The sequence below is a fragment of the Strix aluco genome, chromosome 11 (assembly GCF_031877795.1).
Source record: "Strix aluco isolate bStrAlu1 chromosome 11, bStrAlu1.hap1, whole genome shotgun sequence".
Lineage (NCBI taxonomy): Eukaryota > Metazoa > Chordata > Aves > Strigiformes > Strigidae > Strix > Strix aluco.
The window spans coordinates 15,674,813-15,687,053 of NC_133941.1; the positions used below are offsets into that span (position 1 = coordinate 15,674,813).

At 35.1% G+C, this 12,241-nt stretch overlaps 1 protein-coding gene across 1 annotated transcript in view; it reads right to left on the reverse strand.

Annotated features, from left to right (window-relative positions):
• CACNA2D3 (calcium voltage-gated channel auxiliary subunit alpha2delta 3) overlaps positions 1-12,241 on the reverse strand; it is a 468,241-nt gene that overhangs the window by 82,686 nt on the left and 373,314 nt on the right. Inside the window, exons 19-27 of the mRNA XM_074836249.1 lie at positions 11,075-11,146; positions 10,796-10,857; positions 8,894-8,961; positions 7,544-7,589; positions 7,293-7,390; positions 6,422-6,515; positions 4,914-5,009; positions 3,559-3,680; positions 2,899-2,979 (exon numbers count right to left, since the gene is read on the reverse strand). Coding sequence (XP_074692350.1) covers positions 2,899-2,979; positions 3,559-3,680; positions 4,914-5,009; positions 6,422-6,515; positions 7,293-7,390; positions 7,544-7,589; positions 8,894-8,961; positions 10,796-10,857; positions 11,075-11,146 — 739 coding nt within the window. The remainder of the gene's footprint in view (positions 1-2,898; positions 2,980-3,558; positions 3,681-4,913; positions 5,010-6,421; positions 6,516-7,292; positions 7,391-7,543; positions 7,590-8,893; positions 8,962-10,795; positions 10,858-11,074; positions 11,147-12,241) is intronic.

Below are 12,241 nucleotides of genomic sequence, written 5' to 3' on the forward strand. Positions count from 1 at the left end.
ATAGGGAACACTAAGACAAAGCCATTTTGAGCATAGATGTGTTTAAATCTAAAAACCCCCTGCATTCAGTACTACTATCCCTTTTTCTCTTGCAAATAAATTGAACTCTGTATAAACAGTAATAAATGTGATGATACTACACATGTATTAAAGACGTATCTCCTCCTTCCACACTTTCTACAGAAATTTTCATTCATTTAAGTAAAAAAAAAAAAATAATCACAATCTCAATTAAAAGTATCAGGAGGGATTTTAAAAACATTATGTGTTTTTTTTGCCAATAAGCAAACACATTCTGACACTGAACTGGTATTAGTAGGTACAGATGGTGAAACAGCAGCAGGGACACTCAAGTTCTCTGTAGTAACAGGCTGGAGACATTGATTTTAGGATTTCCTGCCTATATTAAGGAGCTGAGTCTTCCTGATTTGCAATAAGACTTAGCGTAGATCTGTATAAGTCTGTTATAACTGATGTTTTTCTACAAAAACAATTAAAAAAATTACAAAGAAAATAGAACAGACTGAAGATTTTGTAGTAAGAATTGGTTTTGTTCCTTTTTTTCCCCTTGTGGGCAGGTCTAACTCAGGTTTCCATTTTATAATAATGTTCTAGTTTCTCTCTGCCAGTTTTAAACTCTTCTAGTGATCTGTAAAAAACAACATTCTGGCACAGTTTTATTTTCAGTCAAATCCCTCTAGGGAATGAAATGTGTAACCCATTCTGCTGCTTTCTGTTATCCACTCAAACCAAATGGGGATGAGGAATACTTACTTCACACAAATTGAGACATTTGGGCCAAATTTGAACTTCAGTGTAGGTATTTGAAAATATTAGCCATAATCCTACTTTACTCTCCCAGGTCTGGCTAATAAAAGCTTCAAACTTCTCCTATTTACCACTGCTCCAGTTTCTGTCTCCAAATCCATTTTGCTTAAAACAGAATATTGTCAACCTTATAATAAAACCTAAAAATTGGACTAGATGCTGGGTACTTTGTTGAAAGTTTTCTGACAGAAAAAGTAGGACTGACAAGTCACATTTATGATCTCCAACTTAAAGTGGACAAGAATAATGCATATACTCGTTTGTCGCTGAATGGCTATAGCTGGTTAAGTGATACTTTCATAGAAAATGGTTTGTACAGATCCAAAGAGGCCTCCCTCCCTCCAAAACAGATGAAAGCACTCAACCATACAAGAGGGAAGGGAAAAATTATTCAAAGCAAATTCTTAAAAATGCTTCATACTGAAAAAAAAAAATATAGCGCATAGTTTCTAGTTTACAGAAATAAAAGTAAAAAAACCACTGATGTGCTTCAGAATGTATATACACTGCTCATAATTTCATGGCATTATGCATTTACAGATATCATGGAAACATTTTACATGCTTTGGTATTAAAAAGCTTTGAAGGCCCTGTCTTTAATTTAGATAGAAAACATGGGACCCAAGTAATTTTGCATGTTCAATATTAAACATAGTTACTGTGAACATGGAAGCAACATCTGCCTCTCTCCTTTACAATTACTACAAAAAAAACCCCACCCAAAACCCAAAGCCTGTTGACACAGTATTAGAGTTGGTTATGTGCAATACCTCCTCAAAGTCAACACTAAATTGTAAACACTACTGAGGAAAGAATACATTTTAGGATGCCTATTAACCCTACACATCTTACAGCTGATACTAAACTGCACGATAAGCCTTTTGCTAATTCCAAATGATGGAGCATTCTGGAAATAACATGTCAACCTTCTCCATTGTACAGTGAAAAATCTTAATTACATCTTCAGCAATTGGCAGATATCTGCATTGACACTAGTTTATAAAAGCTGTTTTATGCTTTAAGAGGAGTATGAAATCATAATTAGGATTTCCTATTATATTATGGAAGAGTTCAATAGGTTGTGAAGAATGTATTCATGCAAACTGGAGTCAGAAGGGCACTTACCTATTGACCGTATAAAAACTATTATTATCAGTGGAGATATTCTGTGTTTGAGGAAACAGATTAGAGATTTCCCAATTATCTGCCACATTCTTGCTCTTTCAGGATTGCATTCACTGTATCTTACTGCATTTTAAATCATATTTTAAGTATGAAAAAAATAGGGTGGTTCTTGGTTTGTGCAGCAGGTACATAATTTTCCCTGAGACAAGAGAGCTTGATTTCTGGCATAATAACAATAAGACTTCTCTAAATTAATTCCTTCTTCAAGGTCAGTAACCACTGGGAACTAGAGAAAATTTTTCAGAAAAGCATCTGAACTTGAGTGAGGAATGTCCAACAACTTAAAAATATATTACTCTCATTTTTAAATCTGTATGCTTTATCTCTAATCTGTAGTTGTGAAACTTAACCTTTTAGTCTTTAGGTACTGTTATACTCTTGACTGATACACTGTAGAGCTTAGGTATTCAATTTATATGCTCTGATCAAATCACATCTCTGATAATCTAGACAAAATGACCACTTTGTGTAATTTGCTACAGGACAGGATTTTCAAACCTGAAGACTGGGTGGACCTTTACACATCAGATAGTCCTTTCTTATATTTCCTTTTCCTTAAAATAATATATTGTGATTCATGATGATATAGATATCTACTAAAAATTCTTTACTGATAATGGTTATTTCCATTAAGTCAAACTCCATAGCTTGCATAGAGCTTAGAGAGTCAATTAATAAAGGATCAAGTTCTTAGGGAAAGGAGGCACTAAATGTTCTCTACACTAAGTCATTCAATTATATCTTATAGGTCCATCTTTCCCCCCTTTTCTCTTCTTAAAAGATCATATTCCTACATCTAATTCCTGCTAACCCAAAAGAGAAAGTGAGGAACTCATAAGGTGCTTTAAAAAAATTAATAAAACAAATAAACTACAACAATTTTACCTGCAACAACTGGAGATTTTCTGTCATCCAAAAGTTGAATAGCAGTACTGGCTGTCACTACATTGCTTTTGTTTGCGGTTTCTGCAGGGTGTATTAAGAAGGAAAAAAAAAAAAATTCAAATTGAAATAACATATTGCAGAATGAGGAAATTGAGCTTTTTTTCCCCTGGCTTGAAATAACATTTCACGTGGATTTAGTTCTCAGAAATAAGACAGCCAACATCATGTTCTGTGTACGCACAGAACATACAGGCACTGCCATTTCAAAATTCCCCTGCATCCCAACAACAAGCTTAAAAGACTGAAATGCATAATCAATTTTTGCCTTCTCGGCTAAAAGCGACAACAAAGGTGTCAACTGGTAGAGCTTCTTATTAATGTGCATGCTTGCTCTGTTGGACTTGTCTTGCTTAAAATACTAGGCTGTAAGTTCAACCTGTACAAATATTAGGAAAATTGTTACATCACATCTAGGGGTTTCAGTTGGAGCCCTGTAAAAGGTGCACCTGGTCAAAGGACCAGTAAATTAGCTGCAAATTTTGATGCATATTTTAGATTAACATTTGAGATTAGTTACAGAGCCTGCTTGGTACTGACATACTTGGAATATTTTCAGCATCATATATGGCTCAGCACTTAGACAATGACAAAATTATAGACCTGTACTAAATGGGATTGAATAGACAAAGCTCCCAGGTATTTGCTCAGCAGCTCTTCTGTACCAGAGTGGAAAATGGTCAGCATTAAAAATGTTCTCCTTATCTTCAGCTGTCAGGAAATCTCTTGAGAAAGAAGAGAGAAAGAAAATACTTGTTTGTTGCATGGCACACAATAGTTTCTAGCTTTGAAAGACAAGAAAAAACAAAATGCAACCTTTTGGGAAAGGAAATGGTTTGAGACAATTTTTCTAATACCATTTGTTCAACTTTAAGGGTTCAACTTTAGCCCCTAATAATTATTTGTGACACACTTGCAATTGCTTTTTTTGTGAAGGATGGAAAAAGCACTAAAAAAATAGTGCCTCTAAGTACCACTAAAAACATTTGTACCGATGTATACAAACAAAAACGCTTAGTCTAAAAAGTCTTTTTCTCTCAGCACAATGTAAGAACTGTGAACTGTACAAAGTGGAAAAGGCACTGGAGATTTGGTAGTTTGTTGCCACTGGCATTCACTCTTAAGTAATGAAAGAAAGTAATTTAACAGCCTACTTTCCCAATAATATGTAAGGGGTCGTAAAGGACAACTACCTATTTTATTTTTCAATAATCTCAGGGAATGTAGACAGAAGAAAGTTTGTGTCACTGAAAAGAGCAAGTATGGTCTCCACGCTATTGTTCTGGTTTGCTGTCTGACAGTAACAAACTGCAGTGCTATTGATCTCACCTGTCAGGCTACTCACACTACAACAATATTTTGTGGTCAGGTAAGCACCATATCATTTTATATTCAATAAACTTAATTTATCATAAACATCAAGCGCATAATTTTCTTTCACATGCAAAATGCATATAGATTTGCCTCACACTATCAAACAACTGCCTGAAAAAGTCATTAATTATGGGACCTTATTTTATAGCTCTCCATTTTAAGAAACCTGTACCTCCAGTTCTGTCACTTGGCTTTAAAAAATTTTCCATAACAAAGATGCAAAGTCCCTGAAAAAGCCTACAGATACTTGGTTTTAGATGGGATACAAAAAAAAAAAAATAAAAAATCATCATCTGCAGATGTAGCATATTCACAATTCTGCTCTGAAGAATGAAGGTGTGAGGCTAACTCCAAGGGAGGGGCGGAAGGAAATATATGGGCTACAGGTGTAAAATAGCTCATTGTTCCAAACGTTCCAGTTGAAGAAATTATGTAAGGTATCCTATGAAATCTTTCTAACTTATGCTATGTATTTTAGTGCATCAGTGTAAAACCCTGGAAGAAAAAGTAGATGGACTTCCTAAAAATAAATATTTTTTTTCTTCTTTTCTTATATGGCTGCCAAGCATAGCTTTGTTACTTACTGATTAGTAAGCTGTTCTGGACCCACAAACAGGTTGATACGAGATAGTCCAGTCCGTGTTCCAAGGAAGGCAACTTCCACTCCCTTGTCAGAGTTTCTGAAATAGAGCAGAACATGAGCAAAGATAATCTTTCCAGACAGTAAACAGATAAAGCTATATCACTGGTCACAGAAAGTACAAGTGTACACATTTTTGAGAAAGATAATATTTTAAGTATAGTTCCCTTATTTATTTATTTTTAAAATGCTACTTTTTCATTAAAGTCACGTGGGTTTTGGAACACATACAATGTAGAAATGCTATTTAGACCTCGAGTCACTAAAAAGTCAAAGACAGTAAATTTGGTAGGATTTGTGGGGAGGAATTATATGGAAGCCATAGAATAAAAATGTGTGGCAGAGCTATATACCAACTACTTAATAACCACTGGCACCCAGTTATTCAAGATGGGCAAGAATTCCAGATCTTGCTCCCAGTTCATCCAACAATTCTGTGGTACATCTATGTTTAAAGTCACAGATGTGACTGTTGCTCAAGCAAGCAAAAACTAAGCTAGATTTAAAAGAGCTAGCTCAGAGTAGCTGCCATCAGGTTAGGCTTTAGCCTAACTTATAGGAAAAAAACGTGGCAAGTAGCTCAGGCTGAACTCTGTTGTTGCATTATCAGTACCAAGTTAGCTACTATGGCTACAAGAACTTCAGCCATATTACCACAAAACCAGGACAATAGCCTTAGCCATCTTGCTGTCTCACACTTCATTCTTCAATAAATGGCCTGTCTCATTAGTTTAAGTCAGAATATGAAAGGGGATCAAAATAATTTTTACAGAAATATATTTTTTCAATCAGCTTTTAAAAAATGGTTCAAATTTAACAAAATTGGGATAATCTTCAGAATTGCACTTCAACCGCAGTTTTTCTTGCAAACTGCTAATCTTAGCACCTGTTTTCTCTAATGCATATAATAGAACACCTTACTACATCATAACATAAATGAATTAAGTAAAACATGTAAACTCTAAAAAGGAACAGCTACTCTCCCTATTATCTGTAACAGGAACCTAGATCCCAGTTAGTTCTGGAAAACAAACAAAATAAAAACAAACAAAAGGATTAAAGAAATTATTTTATCAGTGTAAGTTTTACCATATAGAATTTGTTCCGAGACAAATTACCAATTCCATGAATAATTTTGCTAAATTTTGCATTAAATTTCTCAAGTACTCTAAACAATTTGTTAGAAATACTCAGAACTGTAAGTTGCAGTTAGCATACAATTTAATTAGTTATATCACGAAAACTGGGTAACCTTACAAGTAACCATCATAATGTATACTGCAACATAAACACTTAACACTGAACTCAAAATTGGTGGTACTCAGGATCAAAAGGTTAAAATAACATTTTCACGCATATCAGGATTTGTTAGGTATTCCACCAGTTCACTAACATAACTATTAAAAATTCACCCATGACTGACACATAGCGACTGACCCAAAGCTTGCTTACTCTGATTTATTTAATGCTAGACTGGTCCAATAAGCTTCAATTGGTGCACTCACGACGGCATCAAACAGAACCTCCTGGATCAATTCTTTATCACCTGTTACAATATATTAAAATCAGTAAACATATGTGCATAGAGAATTCTTTTTAGATGACTAAACAATATTTTTTTCACACTGCACTATATTTTAGCTGTGATATGCATTTAAACTTTTTGCATTATTAAGCATTTACTATGTAATATTACATGGTATTTTACCACAATGCAGTTTTTCATATATAATTTCATTGCACTAACAACAATTTTGGATTAAAAAGCAAAAAATAATTCTCCACGTAACACATTCATGTGCATATTATCTAATGCTCACATTTGCACATGACGTAAAACAATTAGGTCTACTAACAGTCACAAAAGCTCTGCATCTCTGCAAATAGACAAAATATGCACTTATCCCTCTGAATTTTTTTAATTCTGCTTTGCAGTTCAGAAATGCTAATTGCATACACACTCTCCCTAAAATACTCACGAATATCTGGCATATTCTTTAGAGGCATGATCCAAGGATTGATTCAGACCAATCCTGTTTAACTTATAAAACCAGATGGAGCGATAATATTGCATAGTATAGCTATAACATCTGAACAGCAACTTGAATGTTTGGTTCAGGCTTATTGTTTATCATAAAAGTCAGAAATTTGTATCGTCAATATCTTTATCAATAGTCTGGAAAAAGGTCAAAACCAAATGAAATTCCAAAGTGACATCAGCCAAGCAATCCAATCTCAATTTATCACCGGTTAAACTAAGTAGCTTTGCATTTTGTCGAAACAGTAGAAAGCCTACTACATGCATATTTAACAAAATACTTGCATTGGAGCAACGGCTCTTTTCCTGTGAGGTAGCGTTTAATTGCTTCTAACTGAGTCATTTGACGGTGTTCAGGATGTAAGTCAGTGTTGCAATATGACCTGTGAACACGTTGTCAAAACATTAAAATGTTAATATGTATAAGCATGATCTCTCTTTGTCTTTGAACATAAAGAACTGGGCTCAGCAAGCACAAACAATATGAAACCCAGAAGGGTAACAGACACCGATTTCATGCTTTGTTTAAGGCTTACCATTCATCTGCTAAAGATACATCAGGGTGTTCTAAATCATGTAAACCTGTAACAGGAATAATAATGGGTTATTTAGGGAGCAGTCTGGGTAACAGATGGTTATTTACATACACTCCATAACATAAACCCTTCCTTCTTGGAAAGTGCATTATTACCACAGTGTAATAAATCACAGTAAACTATGTTCAAATACACTTTAGGGTCTAACAAACTGGCAAAAGCCAACTAAATCAGTTCTAAAACTGAAAAGGTAGGAAAAACTTTTTTTGTGCTGATATGTGTAACTCATACAAATTACTCACATGATATATTTTGCAGTTTAGAAGAAAACTTGAGCAAAAAAAAAAAATACAGAATGGTAAAAGACTCCTATTCGTACTCTCTTGTTCTATTTGGCTAGTAAAGTTCTTTATGCTAAAATACATTCTTCTCATTTCATGAAAGTTGTTCTCTTTCTCTTCTAAAAGAAAAAATTCTTTAAAAAGAACAAGTCCCTCAAAACAAGCACACAGCCCATTAACACAAACAACAATTTACAGGATCATTCAGAATAGGTTTATTGTACTAACAGGTCACACAAATGCTTGTAAATAAGAACTATATCATTAGTTATATAGGACAATAAAAATGTACTTTGGCAATTTTAAAAAGTCTTAAAACGCTTATCAATAGACAATAAGCAAACAGGGTTCAGAAGACAGGGTCTGGGTTTGAACCCCCTGACTACATAATAAACAATGATAGAGCTACAGTGATTAAGGAAAGCAGGAAAGTCAAAACTAGAAGTATAATTATAGTCCTTGGGATGGACAGTGAGGTGTCAGTGACAGAAAATCAGTGAAGGCAAGAGTGGAAGAAAAGGAACAGTTAGTTATGGCTATGTTAACGTGTCTGGTGATGCATCTGGAAGAAAGTATCAGACAGACTGGCTGAGATGTATGGCTGGATTAAAGAAAATAGGTGAGAGATATGTTGGGAACAGTTTGGAGAGTAAGCAGCTCCATGTCTCCTGCTGTGCCTTCTATCTAGACATGCATTTGTTGTACAAGTGACTCAAACTTTAAAGCATTTTTTTTTTTTTACATCTCTCCTGGGTACAGGAACATATTCATGTCCCGAAATACAGCTGAGCAACAAAGACCCGAAGACCTTGATTAATATAAATGACGTAAAAAATCAAATGAAGTAAAAGATAGTTAAAAAAAAAAAAAAAAAAACAAACAAAAAAACCAGAAGAAAAATAAAAAAAGCTAATTCCCTTATGGAATCTGCAGACAAACACAAGTTTCATGTCTACCAAATCAACAATAAAACTACTGTGTAAGCAACATGAGAAGGTAGGTATCTTACCTTCTTCTACAGTTACATTCCCTCTGAAGAAATATTTTCCATGTCCTCTAGAGAGAGCCACACCTAAACTGTGCAGAGAAATAAAGCAGACCTTGAAATCTGTGAGACAAACAATAACAGACATTCAGAGCTATTTTAATTTCTAACATTTCCAGCTAGTGTTCAATGATTAACTTTAAAACTGTTTGTTTCCAAACCCTCACTGATCATATTTATTGTCCAACTAGCTGCTTCAATGCTGTTTTAGTTCTGATGTGCCTGCAACAATCAGCTATATTTATGTGTGCTTAGAGGTGCAGTAAACCATTATTCTCTGGCAAACTAATAAACAGGCCCTCTAAGCTCACTGCTGTTCAGCCAGCATGAGATTTCTTCAGTTGAGCCTTGAACATGTCCATGGCCTTACAATGAAGGAGACAATCTTTTGTAAATCAGACTAAGCTGTTGAAAAACTACATAAGTGTGGGAATCAATGGAGCTACTGAGAGGGAAAGAATTTCATATGTGACAACAGCACCATGACTCCTCTTGGACTAGTTTTTCTGTGATTCATATTTTTAGCTAGTTTAACTTATTTGCATTGACTTCAGCTTCATAAACTCTCAACAGTTACATACCCAGTTTTGGTTTGGTTTTCAGTCTACCATTTAAAGTATTCATGTTTAATGAACTGGCTGGGGGATCCCATGCCTCTTCCTATTGAACACATACACAGAATACCATCTGGCATTCATTCATTCAAGGGGATTGTATCAGGCTAGGAACCTGCCAGTAACCAGTAAGTCTGAAAATGTGTGGGCTGATACTTTAAGTATACGTAGAGGCACCAACTCCAAGAGCACACATGCTGCAATCAACAGCTTAATCTGGAAATGAGCTGAGCAGTAAAAATCTTTGACACTACAGTGTGTGTTTTAATAAATTTTGCCCCTGCTGCCTTCTTGAATCTATACCTCTACCCATCAAAACTAGATACAGACCATGCTGAAAAAGACAGGACAGTTTTCCTACTACATTTTCGTCCTAAGAATCAGAACTCACACTGCATGCATGTATGTAACCCCATATCTGTTTACTAAAATGGGTAAGAATGACAGGGCCACAGAAAAAAACAAAAAACAACCAAAATAAAAACTAAACAAAAATTTTACCACCCACGTGCAAATTTTAAGAAGAATAAACACATGCATTAGATATCAGAGAAATATGCCTATATTTTCTCTATGTGGAAATGTAGCTCAAGTTCTGTGAAATGGTTCCACTGAAGAAAATTTCAGTTGAGTATTGCAACTATCAGCCTTCTGCTTTAAGCATACTGTACAGTTAGTATTCTTTTATTAATGGATTATTTCTAATTCAAATATGGGCATTTTTAAAGTGACTTCCTGTCTTTCTTTTCTTTTTTTTTCTTCCTCCTAAGATGCATGCCAAAATAACATAGCTGACTTACTCAGTTTTGGTTATACAAATACACCAAAGGTAGTTCAGAGAAACAAAATATCCAAACCTCAAATTAGAAGTGAAATACTATCTCATTTTACATTACATTTTTGTTGTGGAAAAAAATGAAAATGGGGCTCAATATGTAGTTACTTAAATGGATTATAGTATTTATAGCTCTCCAAGTATTTGCGAAAGCCTTTCGTTCAATGTAAACCTCAAGTGAATATTTTTTTAATGAAACGTAAGCCATGACAAACACTGTGAGTTTGCACAAACTTTCCATCCCTGGAAAAGCTGAAAGGAATGCTGGTAGGCTCCTTTTCCTTGCTATTTTCAGCACTGTCCAAGGATATTTCATTGTCAACTTTTGCTGATGAGTTTTTAATGAGTTCACAAGCTCTGTACAAACGCAAATCCAATGAGTCTGATGAAATGTCCATTTATTATGGTCAGCTCTACCTGAATGGAGTACCCTTGATGTCTGTATAATAGTAGTCATTTGTCATCACCAACACCCGCTTCTAGATTCAGAAGAAAAAAGCCAGAAGGGGAGGGGGGAAGAAGTTAGTTTGTTATAAGAAATGTATAAAACATCAAGTGGTTAGTCACTGATAAAATTACAAGCAATGTTTACGTCCAGTGAGTGAAAAAAAATACTGCAGTGAATCATATTTATGGCAATCTTAAAAAATGAACTACTTAATATACTTAGTTGGAATAATATTTTATACATTGTACCCCTTTGTCCACTGTCTTCTTCACTTCCATGGAGAATTTCCCTGTTTTCCGATTCACCATTGCATTTCGGAGCTGAAATGAAGGAAATGTGTGTCAATTCTTTTATTTGCATTTTCTGTAATTCTTTCAACTCTGAGCTCTCCAGTACACCCATTTGGCCTAAGCATTTGCCCAATTTTCTTCATTTCTTCATTTTCAGTAATTCTACTACACACTAAACAACCTTAGAGATTTTATTATTGAGTGTATAGGCCAAGACTCCTGCTGCACAACTTCAGGCATGTTGCTGAGGTACATAAAATAGGAGCTCTCAGCATCCTTCATAGTAAAATAGTTCTTTGTGGAATAATCTGGATCTTACTTGGGATAAACTGTGTAATTGACTACTATTTTGCAGTTACTGCATAGGAAGATAAAGAGTAGATTCCCAGCCAGATTTAGCTGAAGTTAGACCAGGGCTCAGTGTTTAAATACATCAATAATTATACATATAATTACAAAGCAAAAGAGAGAAACCCCCACTATTCATTCTTCAGCCTTATACTCTACATTGGGCTGCATCCTAAACTAGTACCAGAAAGTGCATTCTAACTGCATCAGAAATTAGAACTAGCAAAAGAATGACAGCCCATTTGATCAGCAACCTGTTTCAATGGGAACACACAGCTGCAGTGCTCTGAGATTCCCTCTGTTGTCCATTGGTGTCCAGGAGCCCCTTGCAAAGTAATAAATTTTATCTCTGTAATGTAAGCCCTAGTTCAGTCACAGCTTTAAGTATTGGCCTGGATCTCTCCCTCTCAAAGTCGTCCAAAAGACTTTTTAAATCCCCTTCAAAAATAGGTTTCATTATTATATAAACCAAAAACTCAAAGCAGCTAGGGAAAACAGAAAATAAAGGGAAAAGGGTTTATATACAATGATTTACCTGCTGCTCTGCAAGTTAAATCTGTTACTTTTTAGATTACCACAAACACTGTTTTTCCGTAACTTTATTCTAGCCTCTACATGAGCTGCAGGCTCCCAAATCCGTGCTGCAAAGTCCTTTACCCATCACCTCTAAAAGGTCTTCCCCTTAGTACAGCTATTTGCTCCCCAGGAAAGAGCCTTCTTCCCATAGTACACCAGCTGACACAGCCTCTCTCTTAGGTCAACATGCCCTGATGATGA